This window comes from Tenrec ecaudatus, chromosome X, assembly GCF_050624435.1.
Source record: "Tenrec ecaudatus isolate mTenEca1 chromosome X, mTenEca1.hap1, whole genome shotgun sequence".
Classification (NCBI taxonomy): domain Eukaryota; kingdom Metazoa; phylum Chordata; class Mammalia; order Afrosoricida; family Tenrecidae; genus Tenrec; species Tenrec ecaudatus.
The window spans coordinates 58,217,203-58,235,969 of NC_134548.1; the positions used below are offsets into that span (position 1 = coordinate 58,217,203).

An 18,767-nucleotide genomic window follows, 5' to 3' on the forward strand; every position below is an offset into this window, starting at 1 on the left:
ACATACAATTTGTGATCAAATGTACTATATCACCAATAATGGAAAAATGAGAAATTTGGCATTATTCTCATTATGTGATGTACTGATAAGGACATACATTACCTATGTAGTATTCTTGCCAGAAACAGTTAATCTGAAACTAACACAAGGAAACAAACAAATCCGGAGTGAAGGTAGTCTACAGCAGTGGCTCTCAACCCGTAGATTGTGACCCGTTAGGGGCAGTGAAACAACCCTTTTACAGAGGTCGCCAAATTCATAACAGCACCAAAATTATAGTTATGAAGTAGCAACGAAAATAATTTTATGGTTGGGGGAGGGGAGTTGCCACCACAACATGAACTGTATTAAAGGGTGGTGGCCTTAGGGAGGTTGAGAACCACTGGTCTAAAAGGATAGCATACTTGGTCTGGATTCTTTAAGAAAGTCAAATGTGATCAAAACAAAAGGTATGTGACATGCAAATGCAATGTGTAATCCTCCATCGGACTTCAGACCAAAATATCCTTCTTAAGGCCATAAAGACATATTTGAATAATTGAACATATTAGAGTATAAAATAGACTATTATATCAATGATAAATTTTGTCTAGCTATGCAAGAGAATATGGAATTTGAGAAGATATACGCTAAACTTTTTATTATTGGAAACTTTTCATTCAACAAACCAGATATATATAAAAAAAAACAAACCAAACAAACCAGATATATACTTTTCATCACATAAGCTTGACAGTTTTAAATGTCTTAAAATTTTAAAAAGGTATGATATCTGTTATTAGCCCCCAATAAGGTTTTGGAAAAATAAAATGTAACAAAGACAGGATAAAAAATAAAGGCAAGACTATATTAAAAGAACAAACGCAATGGTACAGATGAGAGCTCACGATAAACCTCTCAGGAACAGAAACAGAGGTAGCGAATACCAGGAGGGTAAGGGGAAAATGGGGAGCAAAGGGGATGAAGGGGTAACTGAGCATAAAGACTGACCCATTACCCCCCCGCCACCTTCCCAGGGGCATGAACAACAGAATCGGGGATGAAGGAAAAGAAAAGTTGGTGTAAGATTAGAAAATAATAATTTTAATTTATTAAGGGGTAAAGAGGGTGGAAGGGGAAAAAGGAACTGAGATCCCGGGCTCAAAAAGAAAGTAAATGTTTAGAAATGATGGCAACATTATGTACAAATATGCTTGATACAACTGATGTGTGGAATCTTATAAGAGGTGTGAGAACCCCCAATAAAATGATATAAGAAAAAGAACAAACAAGTCAACAGAGAGAACTACTCACCAAAATTATTTAAGCATGAAAAAGAATGCTAATTATACTTCAAATCATTGAATCAGTTAAAAAAAATCTAGGTAAATCCATAAAAAAAAATCAGAAAAACATACATTTAAGGGAGAGACTTAAAATCTGTTTCAGTAGGAATAGTATTTATGGGTAACCAAATAGGATTTCCCTATTGAAATTGGGCTGTACCACGCAAAAATACTGGCTAATAACATAGCATGAAAAGACAGAAATTACAAAGCAGTCACATATAACACTCAAAAGAAATCAATCGACTCAGGAAAGGTTTATCAGTTGGTATAAAGATCAATCATTAGGTACATGGTTATTAGAGAATTTGACAATTGTACATTGCCAAAGTTAACAATACAGATTATTTCTAGGAAAACGAAACAATACCAATAATTACACTAACCCAGGAAGTGGCCAGTCTTAACATTATTCAAGGCAGTTCAAAAATGTGTCTCTTAAAATATGAAATGTACATGACTTGAGATAAGAGTCTAACCCAAAATGTTTTGTTTAATCAGCCCTTTTAGTGAGTAAAGGAGTTAGCTAAATTACACTGTAAGAAAATAACGGATAGACTTTATAAGGCAAAGCATCTTGTAGGATAGCAGGCCCGGAAACTTTAAGTTACAGCAATGGGGATAGGGGGAATATGTTGTTAAATTAAGATTAAAAAATCCTAACCAGATATAATGCAAGACTCTGTTCTGGACAAACAATTTTGAATGTGGCTGTGCATTTAATAGGACGAAAACTTAAAGGTAAAGGTAGAGATGAACTCAAATGCAAATGAAGTCAAAACAAATCCCCAAACAACCACCATGTTACACAATAATATAAAAGGTGTACTATTATTTTAGTAAAAAGTAATTTGGTATCTATAAAAAGAACTATTAAATTAAAGTGGAAGCAAAACATGGGGGTGGGGGGGTTTGTAGCAAATGAGAAAATCAAGGTCTATTACTAAAAATGCAACAGTACTATGGACTTCTCCCATCTACCTTCAATTGTTTTTCTATCACACTAACTTCCTCTTTACTACTCAAGTGGTTTGAATTTATGAAGTAAATAAGCAAGCTAAGGAGAAAAGTCAGGCTGAGGAAGAACCAGGAAATTTTACCTGGACAGATCCAGGCTATGAGGAACTCTGGCCAGGTCATTGACCAGTCCCTTCTTCAGGAAGAGTCGAATGATGTTGTTCATGCCATTATGCTGACTCTTGGCTGTGGCACTGCTGTAGAAGCTGGAGGTGGAGGGACAGGACTCCATGATAGTACTGATGATACACATCACTGCCTGAAGTCTGGGAAAGAAGTTTACACCACTAACATGTTAATAAAGCATTCTCAGACCAGTCTCCTATGCCTTTTGTTATTTCATTATGGAAAAAATATCTAAACAAGTGTGAACTCACACCCCGAGTGATAACACACTCTATTTCCATTAAATTAAAATTAAATAAAATTAAATTTGCCCAACTTCTTGCTTGAACAAAGTGGAAATGTTGCCCCCCCCTTTAATCAGATCCAAATAAAATCAGTGCTCTGCATATTTTGAATGATTTAGGATGACCAGGAAAATATGTGGTTAAGTGAAAAACTGCTGCTACAAAAATCACAAATCTCTATTGCACAAAAATATAAAAAACATCAATCTGTGGTTCCTCAACAAATGCTCCCATCAAGGTCTACATATGTTTAAAGTAGTGTTTATATCTTTCCAATGTTTTCCTGAAAAATTGTGCTCAACTTAATACCATGTCAAAGGGTAGTTTTGAAATTTTCAAAGGATCAAAATTGTATTCCTAACGTTCTTTCAGTTTGGGGACCAACATAAAAAAAATCTAAACAAGCAATTTAAGGCTCAAAGGTGGATAGGGGTATTGTTTCTAATGAAATTCTTGGAGGACAGCAATTGCTAACCTTGAAGAATGAGCAGTGACACTGTCAATATCAGGGGGCAGAGGGAATTCTTGGTACATCTTTCCTGCCCTTTTCCTCATCAATGTAGTTTTAAATTTTCTTAAAATGTCTTCTTAATAAGCACCCATGATCATGGTATTTCTTGATCCCTTGAGAAAACTTATCAAGACTACCCCCCCTTTGGAATAAAAAAAAATAGTTGCCACCACCTCTCTGCCTTGAATTGAACTCATCCCTTCCAAGGCACTATTTTGGTTGGACTTTTTCGTAGAAGGCACCATAAGTAGACTGACAGAACTTGTCATAGTCTGAGTGCAGAGACAGAAGTAAAGATCTTTGGTGGAATAAACCCAAGCACGCAAGAACTCTAGTAGCAATACTATTTTACTCACCTTCACGATACAATGCTATTATTAAAAGAGTACGTCTTAAAGTCCACGAAGAAGTAAGAGAATACTATTACTTAGTCAATAGAACTGTATTACCTGGCATGCTTCTCTGTACTTTCAGCCATAGCCAGTGCCCGTCCAAGGGCTGCCTTTACTTCATTCACTAATGCAACCTGGGCATCTGTACCACTTCCTGCAGCAGCCAAGCTCGCAAGAAATAGGCGAGCTAGTGCAGGTGTGTCTTTGTCTTCTGCATTCTGGGAATGTGGGAGGAGGTGATCCAAAACAAAAGCAAGCACACTGCAGTCCTGAAAAAGCCATAAATTATGACATTTACACTATTATCATTTGCACAGCAACAAGACCACTCAATGTCATCTACTGAGTGTATATCAGGTCTACTTTATACATGAGAAGACCAAGGTTCAAAGAATCAGCTAAATAAGTAGTAAACCTAGATTTTATGCTTGGAAAACCATCCATTCCATAATACAGATGTCACTTGGTACTTTGAAAAACATTTTTACTTATAATATTCAACAGAACTGCTCACAGCATAACTTTAAAAATAAGACAAGTTAAAAATATTTTTATTATCTGACTCAAAGAAAAATGGCTTCCATAAAGAATTCTGTCAATAACAAAAATAGCTTAGATCTAAACTTCTAGTATGCATGTTTTTATCCTTGTCAGAAATCAATTAAATTTTAGTAGTTGATGATTCCTACACAAAGTGGACAGGAGCCTGACCTAGAAACTGGCCCGAGCTAAAGTGGAAGACAACCAATTCACAGATATGATAGGCAAAATTAAAAAGGATAAATGGGAATAAAACAAAGCTAGAATCTTCTTAATCTGTTATTTGTGGATCAAAATGGATTGAAGGTTTTGGAACGGAATAGAGGTGAAGAATAAACAACATTGTGAACAAACACATGGGGGCTTCAAAAAGTTTGTGAAAACCTTACATATCTGGCTGGACCGGAGGATGTACACTGGCAGATAGGAACTGGAAATACAGGGAGCCCGGGACAGATGAACCCCTCAAGACCGTAAGAGGGGCGATATTGGGAGAGTGGAGGGATGTTGAGGGAGAAAGAGGGAACACATTACAAGGTCTATTTATACCCACCTCCTTGGGGGATGGACAGCGGAGAAGTGGGTGAGGGAGACGTAGGACAGTGGAAGATATGACAAAATAATTTATAAATTATCAAGGGTTCAGGGGGAAGGGGATAGCGGGGAGGGAAAAAATGAGTGAACAATAACCAAACAATCTTGCTTTGCTGAGGTAAGGTATCAATAGCATTTGTAAGATGCCTAGACGTATCCAAGGAGCATCAGTAACACTGCCCGGTGAGCATTGGGCTACTAACCAAAAAGTTGGCAGCTAAAAATCACTAGTCATTCTGAGACAAAAAGATGAGGTCATTTGTTGGCATATAGATTTACAGCCTCAAAAACCTTATGCAGGATGACTACGCGCCAGAACAGACTCCATAGTACCCAATATAAGTAATCACTTGACACACATTAAAAGACAAATAAGAAACGTGTAATTAAAAGTAATTTTACAAGTAATTATGAAAAATTGGTATAAATGAGCACAAGTTTTAAAGTAAAACCATATAGTCAATACTTAATTCTGTAATGTACATAAATCCAGAATGTACAAATACCTCAAGTGAAGACAAGAACAAAGGACTTGAACACATACTTCACAAGAGTATTCAAATAGCTAATATAAAACAAGATGGCCAAGAGGGAATATAAATTTCAAACATAATTCAATGCCACTACAAATTCACTAGTCTGGCTTCAAGAATAAACAAAAGAACTAGGAAGAATATCAAGGGTTGGCAGGAAAAAAGCAGAACTTGCATATACTGCTGGTGATACAATGGTTTATATAATAGAAATAATCATAATTTAAAAATTAAAAAAGGTGAGGGAGGGAGGAGAAAAAAATGAGGAGCCGATACACCAAGGGCTCAAATAAAAAGAAAACATTTTGAAAAGGGATGATGGTAACAAATGTACTTGACACAATGGATGTATGTATAAATTGTGATAAGAGTTAGACGAGGCCCCAATAAAATGATTAAAAAAGGATCAATTATAATTTTTTTACTTTTTGTATTTATAATTGCATTAAAATAAAAATTCAACAAAAGAAAACAAAGATTATGGATAAACTCCTTAGAGCACTGCCCTGAGATAATCTGTAAATTTTAAACAAAAACATTAAAACCAAAGAACAGTTTATTAAAGAAATTCTGCCTTCAAGCATTATGGTCTTTCAAGTGTATGTGTATCAGAACAAAATGACAACAGTCACGAGAAAGGAAATTTAAGGGGACAAAAAGTTTATGTTAATGGGAGAGAAACAGTAAAGGAGAATGGTTATATAACTCAAGGAATGTAATTAATGCCACAGAATTGCACATATACGAACAGTTGCATTTTGGTGGCTATCTTACATATCCTGAATAACTTAAAAGCAGCTGCTTTCAAAAAGTCACACTATATGAAAATACTATATTGTAATGCTAGTGGCTGCTGCTACACTCAGACTTTAATTTCATATAGGCACAATAAAATGTTATCTAGAGACCATTACTTAGATACTTCATCTGTATCTCTCAAATTCTACATATTCTCATACCTTTCCCCCTCTAGTCTTATTGGATACGTTATCTACAAGAAAATTACACACTAAACAAAAATAACCTTGAGCCCACGATCTCATCTCCCAAATCCATCTCTTTGAATTACTATTTTACTCCCTACCCAGATCATTATTGCCATATGTCTTCATGCTGAGTTTTTCAGCCGTTTTGTGGTAAAAGTAGGGTGCCTCAGCTGATATTCTGGCTGGCTTATAAGACTCAAGGCTGGCAATACTTTCTCTTAAATAGTTTGGACATGTCCAGAAAGAAGCAGAAGACAAGTATCTCGATAAGATCAATTGACACCATGGATGCAACAATGGGCAGAAGCATAGAAATAATTGTGAGGATGGTGCGGGGCCAGGCAGTGTTTTGTTCTGCTGAGCACAAGTTGGGTTGGAACTGACTCGATGGCACTTAACAACTACTACAGAAGTCACCTAAAGACTTAGGGAAATAGTATAGACTTAAGACTTAAATATTAAGAGTGGATTTTTCAGAGCCAGTCAGGGTGCAGTATAGCACTGATGAAACATACAACTGTCCTCTAGTTCTTTAATGCTTCCTCCTCCCCCACTATCATGATTCCAATTCTACCTTACAAATCCAGCTAGACCAGAGGATGTACAGGTACAGGGAAGAGCTGGAAACACAGGAAATCGAGGACAGATAAACCCCAATAATGAAAGTAGCGATGCCAGGAGGCTAAGGGGAAGGTGGGGGAGAAAGGGAGAACAGATCACAATGATCTACATTTAACCCCCCCCTGGGGGATGGACAACAGAAAGTGGATGAAGGGAGACATCGGACAGTGTAAGACATGAAAAAAAATTATCCTTCATTGCATTTGTTCCCCTAGAGAATCCACACTGAAACCATTCACTGCCACTGAGTTGATGCTGACTCATACTGGCCCTATAGGACAGAGAAGAACTGCCCTGGGGACAGTCCTGTTTATAGGAGTAGAAAGAACATCCCATCTTTCTCCCACGGAGTAAGTTGGTGGTTTCAAATTGCTGACCTTGCAGATCACAGCCCATGCTTAACCAATTATGACACCAGACGCTTCGTACTGAAATAGTGACTACTTATTAAGCAGAAGCTGAAATATTACCTCTTTGATCAGCTCAGACTGGCCGACAGTGTAGCTATAGTTGGCAATCAGTGTAGCAATACCAACATAAGACCTCACCAACTCTGCCAGAAGACGAAGGATAGTTGAAGTGGGCATTAAAGGTTTGCTGCCCTTGCCTTTCTGCTTGCCTTCTTCAGAGGCCCGGTCTCCTTCTTTATCCTTCTTTCCATCTCGAGACTCCTCTGGAGTTGAAGCTGTCAAGAAACAAATACTGGTTCAATTTTATACTGGGAAATCATGTCTAAGTGATGAGAATATGACTTCTTCAATTCGAGGCCAACAGTACAAACTGAACACCCTTCCCTACATGTAATAAACTAGGAGGAACCAGGTGAGACGTGGTCTGCCAACCTAATACAGTGGAGGGAGGTTTTGACAAGTATCCATTTATCTCGAATCATTTCCCTTCTCTTATACATGTTCCAGAAACAGTACACTAATAGTTGTTCTACAAATATGCCATTTATATCCTGTAATCTTCTCAATCATATCTGACACACTATTTATTTAGTTCAGCTCAAATGCTCAATATCTATTATGATTTGCTGATAGTACAGTTAATTGCTCAGCTACTAACTAAAACTTTGGTAGTACGAATTTATCCAGAAGGCATGGCAACTTACTTCCAAATACCAGCTATTAAAACCTCTATTCTATTTACAGCAAGTAGTTTATATCTTATATAAGCACGCCTCTAGTCACACAGCTGTCTTGTATTAGAGGTATTGTAGAGTTCTTTTTATCATTAAACCAAATTCGTTAAGCACAGCATCATATCTGATTCATTTTGGTGTCTAACTAGTAGGCACTGAGGCTCGTCTAGAATTTACTGGCATCATCCACATTATATACACTACTAACTAATATTTTAATAACGGCTTTCCTGATCTCTCTAGGGGGCTAATTTGATATTAAGCACAGTGTCTCTAACTAGGCTTCAAGACAACGTTCCTACCTAAGACATAACTCTGGGAAAAGTTGGATTAGAAATTTTCCAGATGAAATTTCCCAAAATCATAATGAGTAGCCACCCACAATGTGTGCTGTTGATATTTTAAAGAGCAGAAATCTAGCATGCAAAGCAAAGAGTTAAATACTGTCATTGGCCTTATAAACATCTAATATGGCAGCATGGGGATCACCTAGAGACAAGAATGTGGTAGTTTAAAGGGCAGCACTGAAAGGTGCTACCACTGCAACCAATGTAAAGTTTGCTAAATCAGTTTCATTCATTTAAGCCTGTAAGGAGCTTCTGCTTACATATGGAACAATGAAATCCTAGGACAGCCACGATTTTTTCAACTTATGTTCTCAAGCAATAAAAATTTGTGAGGATAAAAAAACAAATTATTTAATACCCTCTCCTTGGGAGGTTCCTGATGTGGAAGTCTCAGTGGAGGCACCATCGGCAGCAAAGACCTGACTCTGTAAAAGAAAAAAAAAAGTCTTGAGCCATTATAATTTCCAAGACTAGATGCCCCAAGATGACAAGACTGGCTACCAAGGTTCAGATAAGAAAGCTACAGCTGATCCTAAGCTGACCTTTAACTACTTCACTACCATAATCTGTGGACACTCAGTAATATAAATACCAGATTAGGGGGGCAAAGACAAAGGAAGATGAGAATTAAAATTTCCAAATTCCTAGTGGGGATGAAAAAAAATATCCCATAGACACCTCAATGCCGTCATTGTTAGTCAAAAAGTAATTTTTTTAAATTCAATTTTAGGAGGATGGCGGGGGTGGCAAAAAAAAATTCAATTTCATTTTCAAATAGGCTTTTTACCTGCAGTTATTCTCTAAAAAGGTTAAAAATCCTGTTCTTTCAGAAGTTCTAGGTGGGGCTCAGGTTTTCTTTTTTCAGTAGTTCAATTATATATATGTAATCATTTTATTGGGGGCGCATACAACTCTTATCACAATCCATACATGCATCGTGTCAAGCACATTTGTACATTTTAAATATCGTTTTATTAGGGGCTCATACAACTCTTTTCACAATCCATACATACAACAGTTATGTAAAGCACATTTGTACATTCATTACCCTCATCATTCTCAAAACATGTGTCCACCACTTAAGCCCGATCATATTCCCCCCTCCATCCCCACTCCTCCCTCCTTCATGAACCCTTGATAATTTATAAATTATTATCTTGTTCTATCTTGCCCTGACACCTCCCTTCACCCACTTCCCTGTTATCCATGCCCCAGGGAGGTCACATGTAGATCCTTGTAATCGGTTCCCCCTTTCCAACCCACCCTCCAAGTATCGCCACTCACACCACTAGTCCTGAAGAGATTATCCACCCCGGACTCCCTGTGCTCCCAGCTCCTATCTGCAACTGTGTACATCCTCTGGTCTAGCCAGACTTGCAAGGTAGAATTAGGATCATGAGAGTGGGAGTGGGAGGAGGAAGCATTTAGGAACTAGAGGAATGTTGTATTTTTCATCGTTGCTACTTCACACTCTAACTGGCTCATCTCCTCTCAGAGACCCTTCTGTAAGGGGGTGTCTAGTGGCCTACAAATTGGCTTTGGGTCTCTACTCCGCACTGCCCCTCATTCACATTATGTTTTTTTATTCTGATGAGGCCGGATACCTCATCCCTTGGACACCTCGTGATCGCACAGGCTGGTGTGCTTCTTCCATGTGGGCTTTGCTGCTTCTGAGCTAGGTGGCCACTTGTTTACCTTCAAGCCTTTAAGACCCCAGGCGTTATCTCTTTTGATAGCACATTTGTTGCCATCATTCTCAAAATACTTTCTTTCTGCTTGAGCCCTTGGTATCAGTTCATTTTTTTGCCCTCCCTGCCCTCTCTCATGAACCCTTAATAATTTCTAAATTATTGTTTTACCCCCCCCCTTCCTCCACCCTCTAATCCCCGCCCCCTGGTATCGCCACTCTCAGCACTGGTCCTGAAGGGATCATCTTTCCTTGATTTCCTTTGTTTCCAGTTCCTATCTGTATCAGTGTATATCCTCTGGTCTAGCCAGATTTGTAAGGTAGAATTGGGATCATGATAGTTAGGGGGAGGGTGGGGGAAGAGGAAGCATTTAGGAACTGGAGGAAAGATGTATGTTTCATCGTTGCTCCACTCCACCCCCTGACCCTTCTGTAGGCAACAGATTACTCTGGCACAATCCTGAATAATGAGAACACATGGACAGCAGAGAAAACAGGATAGAAGGTTATTAGAACTGACTTACATTAATGGAAAAACCTGATTGTGTATCAAAGTCACTGCCCTGACGAGTAAGTGACCGGTACTGCTGGTATACATCATCACCCATGTCTTGCAGGAGCTGGCCAACCTCCTGTGTCATACTCCCAGGCTTAGAATCAGATTTGTCTGCTAGTAAAACAAAGCACACACACACAAATAATAAACTCTTTCTTACTTATGCAATATTGCCACTTGATCAACTTGTTAAATTTACATAATGCTTTTCTAAGTATTAAGAATGAGGACAATGCAGTATAAGCAAGATGCCAGGGTTAAAATCAATATAGCTTTGTGATCATAGGCAATTAACTGTCTCAATTTCATTTTCTTCAGTTCTCACTACTAGGCTCAAAGTTCTATGAAGGAAAAGTGTCACAAACTCAGATTTTGTTTATTTAGTAAAGGCAGTATCCTTTAAGTTTTAGCAAACTTGTGGACCTATCAAATACGGATGGCCTAAATAAAATTGAGAAGGGAACGGAACCTGGGGTTACAGATATTCTAATTATCATGTTGCCAGTACTTTAAAGCAGCAGACCTCTACCCACGACTAATGGGGGATTGAGATAATGATCTTAAAAGGCCAGAAAAGCCCTGTTACATTATTTAGTATACGAACAAGAAATGACCTAGTATTACCTAGATTTATTTTTAACTTGATCACACAATGCTATTTTCTCTTTTAAAACGCCGTTCAACCTTTCTCTCTACATGGTATGTACTCTCCTACAATACAACTCTGGTCATTTCATTCTTATCACTTATTTTAGGAAGCTTTCCTCTTGTCACCCTTCCCAGTTAAGTGCTCTCTCCCAGGAAGCACCACTACGCATGCATCTAACATACTTTATGATTATTAGCTTCTTTGAGAAGTATACTGTATGTCTTATTCACTTTGATTCATGGTGTTTGGGTGAATAGTGAGGGAGGACCCAGGAAAAGTTACTTATCTCTCAGTTGCTAGGCCTCTTGTGGAGGATTAGCTAGCTACGTACCTTCTTCTGGAGCATGGTATGCAGCTAGAGCATTCAACATATCATAAATCACTTCTTTGATAGTATCAGGAATGACAGGCAAAGATGAGGGCTTCAAAGGGGTTGTCTTCACCAACTGTACAGCATTAGGGCCTTTAATTCTAAGATTCTCAAATTCATCATCTGAAGCTAAGCCAAAGTGAAGGGGAGAAAAATCAGTCAATAATGAACCAAGGCCTAAATTTAGTTACTGACAAAGACTCCGAAGAGTGCTTGTTTGTGTAACGCTCAAGTTAGAAATATGGTACCATTACCAACAAATGTTCAAGTAGCCTACTAGAAAATCTAACTTTTATAATCTGTAAAATTTAATACAAGAAAGAGTAGAAGGTGTATAGTTTTGTTCTATTACTGAATCATAGCCAAATGATCTCAATAAACCTTTTTTTCATTTTTAAAACTCAGTAGCTTTGATGACTGAGACTCAAAATTCAACTCAAATTCAAGTTGACTCCAACTCACAATGACTCTGTAAGACATGGTAATACCCATTTGGGTTCAGAGGTATTCCATATTTACAGGACTAGACAGTATTATCTTTTGTTTCATGTGAAAATGACCCAACACTGGGTCAGGGAAGTAGCTAGGGCTCCCAAAATTAAGCCCTCCCTAACTTTTTATTGAAAAAACAAAAACAAACAAAAAAACATGAGCCTACAGGAAAGTTGAAAGGCAAGTATAATAATATATATATGCATTTAACCTATAATCATGATTGCCCCTAAATAAATCCGAGGACATTTTTGAACAAGGATTTTCAAATACAACCACAATTATCATTATAACAGCGAAGCAACTTTAACACCAATAAAAATTTATCATCTAATACATATCTACCAAATCTCCTTTTATAGCTTTTTGTCTCTGGATCCACAATACAATCTAGGCTATTTATTGTGGTTACTATCTCTTTAATATCCTTAGGTTAAAAAGGGGAGTGGCAGTTAAATATATATAGATATAAAACATTTGCCGATTTAATGTTGCTAACATATATAATTATGTGACCAATTATATTAATCATTTTATCACTTACCAATTTTTTTCATCACCACAAGTAACAGAAACCCAATTCTTCCAAGCACTCCTTTCCACTCTCCCTCACTCAAGGTCTTGGCTGCTATGAATATACTTTGGTACCTTATACATTTACCAAATTATCTCCTTGTATGTAGCACATTGTCCCCCTTTTGTGCCATTAATGTTTTTGAGGCTTATGCGCACCATCTTTTAGTATTTCCAGTATTTTGTTTTCTACCACATTTTAGGATCGGAAAAAACACAGCTGACAATATATATTTCCCATTTTATCACACTCATTTGTCCTTCAATTTATCACATTGTTCACAAACCATTAACTTCACATAAATCCTGGTATGCCACCAAATCAAGCTCTTCAAAGAGAAGAACACGACTAAGTGATTTTTGGGGCAGCAATTATACCACAGCAATTATATCTAGACGTATGTACAGAATGGACACAATTGACCAACTAATTTTTTTAAGGTGGTTTTACAAGTTACAAATTTCACAGAAAATCTTTGGAGTTAAGGGACTTCCAAAGTTGATGAAGAATTTTCATTATCTTTTAATTCCATTTTTTGAAACCCTTTCACAATAAGCCATAGACTGCAGCATCTCAGAGGGAAGAAGCAATTGAATCCTACCAGTTCCTGATCCGCGTGGGGCTGGAAGAGCAATGCGTATACAGCAGTTGGCGACCTCTGTGAAAATGTCTGGATTGCGACATGCGGCTGGCCCAAGGACACGAAGGATGTAGTTTATCTCCCGAGAGCCAAGGCTGCCAGATACAACACCCGAGGTAGTGCTACCAGCTCCACTTGTAGCTGCTGAGCGAACCACCTAACAAAGAGAGAAACACTGCTAATTTACAACCCCTTCTAAAAGCATAATTGCCATCAAGCAAGACTCATCCAGAACTAAATTGATAAGAAACCAAGTTCTGCTTCAAGTCAGTGGATCAAAGTTTAGAATTTTTGAAAGTTATACTGGGTCTTTTAAATCCAATTGTTCCCCAAGTTTAAAATAATGTAGCCAATAAAAAAGCTTAAGCATTCACCTTAACATATGACTATTAACGATTAGATCAGAATGTACATGATCATTATAGAAGTTATAAGATTTTCCCAGAACATTTATCATCCATTCAGATTTATATAGCCTTCACATTTAAAGTGCTAGTCCATAGCTGTCTCAAACCTTTTGCCATTGAAAGTAGAATGGTTAAAACCCTAAAAGTATGTAGCAATGATATCCACACAATTTTCTTTATGCCACAGATTATCATAGCCACAGGAGATATCAAATGATTCAGTTTGCTTTGGTACCAAAATGGCAACAGAAACTAGCATGCTCTTGTTCTGATAAAACTACTTGTCAATCATGGAAATATAGGAAGGTGTAAGTCCAGTGCATATTCCACTCCTTTGTGAAGTCCTGGCAAATAAACATCTTCCAGGACTTAATAATTTTCTTACCCAATCATTCATGCTCCTTAAAAAAACATAATAACCGGTATGTTGCATTATAAGATAACTTTCATCTTTTTAAAAATATAGGAACAATGTAATTTTACTATAAGGAATGTGCCATAATTTATTATCCTGTTATCAACTGTTGAATATTCATGTCTAGTTTGTTGGTATCACAAGTTAATTCCACAGTCAACATTCTGGCATACTTGACTTTAGTAATCAGATACATTCTTAGCTACAGAATTTCTAGGTCAAAGGATATCTTAAACTGAGTATCAATTTGTCCTCCATTGTGGCTACACCAATTTCCACTCCTACCAAAAGTAAGAGTGCCTGGTTCTCCACACCAGTACCTGCAATGGATATTATGAAGTATTTATGTTTTGCCGCCTTGAAATATTAACACTGCCATTGATCTTCCTCTGTCCCCCGTTCCACCAAATACAAAACTAGAAAGTCTCTAATCCGGCAAGGATATCTCTTCCTAGTATTTTTAAGGAATTGCTGTATTTTTTTTGTTTTGGTTTAAATGCATTAAATACGAGGGGATAACCCCCAAAACAAACCAACCCAGAACACCCCACCCCGAGCTATGCACTTTACTTTTTCTACAAAACTGTATCACTTTCAAAGTACTCTACATTATACTTAATACATGTCATGTCTGTAATTCCATTCTTGCAAACATTTTTCAAACTCATCTGTTTGAATGGCTGACAGCACCTCCCTAGTTTTTTTCCTCCACCTTTTCTATGTTGTCAAATCCCTGTCCTGTCACGTCCCTCTGCAGTTGGAACCATAAAAAGCAGTTGCAGAGGTCAGGTGAATAAGGTGCATGGGGCAAATGAGAGGAATGCGGATTTTTGCCAAACACTGGCACACTGAGTTGGCTGTGCGAACAAGCATATTGTAAGGGTGGCAAAACCAGTCCCTTTTCTGCTACAAATCAGAGCATGTTGCACACTGTTTCACAATCTTTTCAAAATCTCTAAATAGAAAGCCTGATCAGCAGTCTGATCTGGTGGGACGAACTCTACTATGAGTCAACATTTTTGTCTGTTTGGGAAGTTGACAGATGCCCAGAGGGAGGTTTGTCATCAATCAGTCTTTCACCTTTTTTGAAATGAGGAAACCACTTGTGCACTTGAGTTTTTCCCATAGCACTGTCCTTGTAAGCTGTGTTCAACTTCACAACAGCTTGAGGCATTTTTTTTCCCAAGCAGGAAACAAAATGTCATAGCCACATAAAACCTCTTAAATCGGCCATCACAAAAAATAAGGTTCCAGCAAAACGGGTTTTCTGAAAAAAGCCGATGTGACCAGAGAAAACCTTCCCAGGTAACGCCACCAAGTGCAGTAAGTCAAGAGTGAGCTGCTAGACCAGGGGTTCTCAGCCTGTGAGTCACGACCCCTCTGGGAGAGTCGAAAGACCCTTTCACAGGAGTCGCCTGATTCATAACAATAGGAAAATTACAGGAATGAAGTAGCAATGAAAATTTTATCGTTGGGGGTCAACTCAACATGAGGAACTGTATTAAAGGGTTGCAGCATTAGGGAAGATTGAGAAACACTGTGCTAGATGCTCGCTGAACAGGAAAAATGTGTACTATGAAAGCACCATGCTGTTCAGCACCAATTCTGGTTTTTTTTGGGGGGGGGGTGGGGGACCTCCTCACAGTTGTTACTCCTCCGTCAGGCTGCCACACCAGCTTACATTTTGCATGATGCCTCAAACAGTTCTTCAAAATTTTGCACAGTAATAGGCTGGGGAAAGAACTGTCTGAAGAATCTGGGTTGTACATATGGTAGTATAAATTAGTAACATTTCTAAAATTCAGTCAAGGAAATGTTTCTATGTTTGGATCCAATTGTTAGGAATTTCTAAGGAAAACCATATTAAACATTGACCAAAAAAATTAGCAACATTATTTAGAAATGTGGAAAACAATATCCTAAGAGGGGAAAATGGAGGTAATATCCTGTTAACATTCACAAGATGACTGCTGACAATTCTTAGGAAAGAAAATTTTATAAATAAGGAAGAACAGCTTTACTAGTAAGACATTTGCACATCCCACTCCTTCATGTGCTCTCTTGTTGCAAAAGTTTTACTGCTAATGTCATTTCTTTCTCTGCTTTATTAAGTTCTTATAAGAATTATCCCCTGGACGGGGGGAGGAACAAGAACTATCCTTTGAGCTGCACAACGGGCAGCTGTAAAATGCTTACCAAATCACATGCCATATCATTAATATTCTAATTCCAATTCAATACCTTTGAAAAGCAGGTTCTTTGGTGAAAGCCCGAGGACCCTGATGAATGTGTTGAAGGCATGAACCTGCTGCCCTCACTAATTTTTGGTTTGGTCTAAGATTGCCAGAGAGTAGAAAATATATTTTGGGGGTCACTTAATAGAATAATGTACTAACCATACTTAAGAAATATCCTAGAATATAGTCAGAAAATTTTGGGGGGTGAGTTAATGGTATAATCAATTCTCATTGCTTATGGATTCAATTTTTTGTGAATTCACCTGCCTCCTAAAATTTATTATCCCCTAATCAACACTCACAGGGCTTTTGTGGTCATTTAAGACATAAATACCTAGATAGGAAAAAAAAAATCCAGTTACCAGATCACAACCTGACACACTCCTAGCTGTGGTTCTTCTGTTTCAATTCTTATACTATTAATAAGCAGACTTTTCATGTCCTATTGAGTACATGTTAAATTTTTGTGTTTTGTTAGTGGTTTTGCTATTTTAAATGGATCCCATGTTTAATTTTGAAGTGCTATATGGCGTTCCTAAGTATAAGGAGGCTGTGAGGTGCACTAATGAGAAAAAATGTGCCCTATATAAACTTTGCTTAAGCATAAGTTATAGTGCTGAGTTTACTGTTAATGAATAAACTGTATATGTTAAAGTGTTTTAAAAGAGGAAGATATTGACACCAACACGACTCACCTTTTCCATGGTATGACGAAGGGTACAAGGATCTTCAATAATGTGTCTTAAGAGAAGGGTGACTAGAGGAGTAAACCCATTGAAGCCTGAGCTCTGGGTCAAATTCAAGATCATGCGGGTGCTCTTCAGTTCTGCAAACATCATGGCATATTTGTGGTCCCGGGTAAGTCTCAAGCAGAGTCGAAGAGTAGCATGCAAAGTATCTGGGTCCACAGGGACTCCCAGCATGCTAACACAAGCCCGGATTAAAACGGTCACCATATCCTCTGTCAGTCCTTGGATTAAGATCTCCGCAATTTTGTTTTCTTCCAGGCTGGTCTCCTTCTCTGTACTTGTACTCTCCAGGGCCAAGGGAACATCTACAAAAGATATATAATTGAGTTTGGGTGGTTTAACTTATATTTTAATTCCCAATGACTTCCTCCTCTGTAATTAACTAAGCACTTGGGTGCTATTAAGAAAAAACAGCACATTAAGAGAAACAGAACATTAACTTTAAGTTCGGAAGACTTTGAATCTCTAAGCAATCCCATTTTTAAAAACTTACTCATACTGGAAGCCATTAAGGTACCAAAATCAAAATTACATCTACTGCTGCTGCATCCATTTAGATTCATGGAGACTCATGTGCTACAGAATAGAACTGCTGCATAGAGTTTTTTGGATATACTATATATATAGAATCAGATTCTCAAGGTTTTCTTCTGCGGCATTATTGTGTGAGGATCAAACTGCTAACCTTTACGCTAACAGATAATTGGAAAATCAGCTATGCTCTTAGGAATAAGACCCAAAGGGAATGATTCAAATGTAAAATCCATACCACAGGCTTTATTTTCTTTACGTTTGATATCCATTTCTTTGCTCTCTTCCAGCGTCTTCTCTAGTTCCTGCCCATTACTATTTTTTGAAGTTTTATTTAGTCGTGGTACTCTGAGGAGAGTTAGCATCACTGGGCGTCTGTTCCCTGTTTCTTCATTAACCTATGAAGTCAAGCAGATAAGACTCTTAAGAGAAGAGGAAGAACTGCTCGAGCAAAATGGACTAACATGAAAGGAGACAGGCAATTTATTCCACCTTTACTACTTACAGAGAGATAATATGAACATACACAGAAGGAAACTGACATATACAAAATTCTACAGTGAAACATAAAATTTCCAGTAGTGTAGATAACACTGCAAACCACAACTCTGGGAGGAACACTGTTGACCAAACATTTAAAATCACATTCCCTTTATAAAGCTTATTGTTTAAGTGATTTAACTTATATTTTAATACCTGCACCATTGTAGTGAACTGGACGGTATATCTTCTTCGGCCAGCAGTGAATCGGACACTTGTCTCTCCAGATTTCCAGGCAGAATCAATAGTGCTGTTGTTGCTTGCACTATAACTACACCAACGCCCAGAGCGGTCATCAAACCAGCGCCAGTTGTTGCTGTTGGACTGTAGGTACTAAAATAAAAGATGCAAAGTTACTTTGTATTTCCTACCAGGCTTAGACTTTAGAAGAAATAAGTAACGTCAACGGTGTTCATGGATGAGACAGAATATAAGAAATATACTGGCTATTTAATAAATTTTGAAAACTGAGACAAATTTTCACTCATTTAAATACCCCA

General features: G+C 37.7%; 1 protein-coding gene across 13 annotated transcripts in view; it reads right to left on the reverse strand.

The window, feature by feature from the left end:
• Window positions 1-18,767, reverse strand: part of HUWE1 (HECT, UBA and WWE domain containing E3 ubiquitin protein ligase 1) — a 146,466-nt gene that overhangs the window by 34,430 nt on the left and 93,269 nt on the right. For 9 of the 13 annotated variants that reach the window (XM_075538663.1, XM_075538664.1, XM_075538674.1 and 6 more), the window contains 10 exons: window positions 18,424-18,600; window positions 17,966-18,125; window positions 17,143-17,501; window positions 13,350-13,545; window positions 11,644-11,811; window positions 10,632-10,777; window positions 8,779-8,845; window positions 7,400-7,614; window positions 3,713-3,924; window positions 2,426-2,608 (listed from right to left, as the gene is read on the reverse strand). In XM_075538663.1, the coding sequence (XP_075394778.1) occupies window positions 2,426-2,608; window positions 3,713-3,924; window positions 7,400-7,614; window positions 8,779-8,845; window positions 10,632-10,777; window positions 11,644-11,811; window positions 13,350-13,545; window positions 17,143-17,501; window positions 17,966-18,125; window positions 18,424-18,600 (1,883 nt within the window). The remainder of the gene's footprint in view (window positions 1-2,425; window positions 2,609-3,712; window positions 3,925-7,399; window positions 7,615-8,778; window positions 8,846-10,631; window positions 10,778-11,643; window positions 11,812-13,349; window positions 13,546-17,142; window positions 17,502-17,965; window positions 18,126-18,423; window positions 18,601-18,767) is intronic. The other 4 variants (XM_075538670.1, XM_075538675.1, XM_075538671.1 and 1 more) reach the window with 1 other exon arrangement.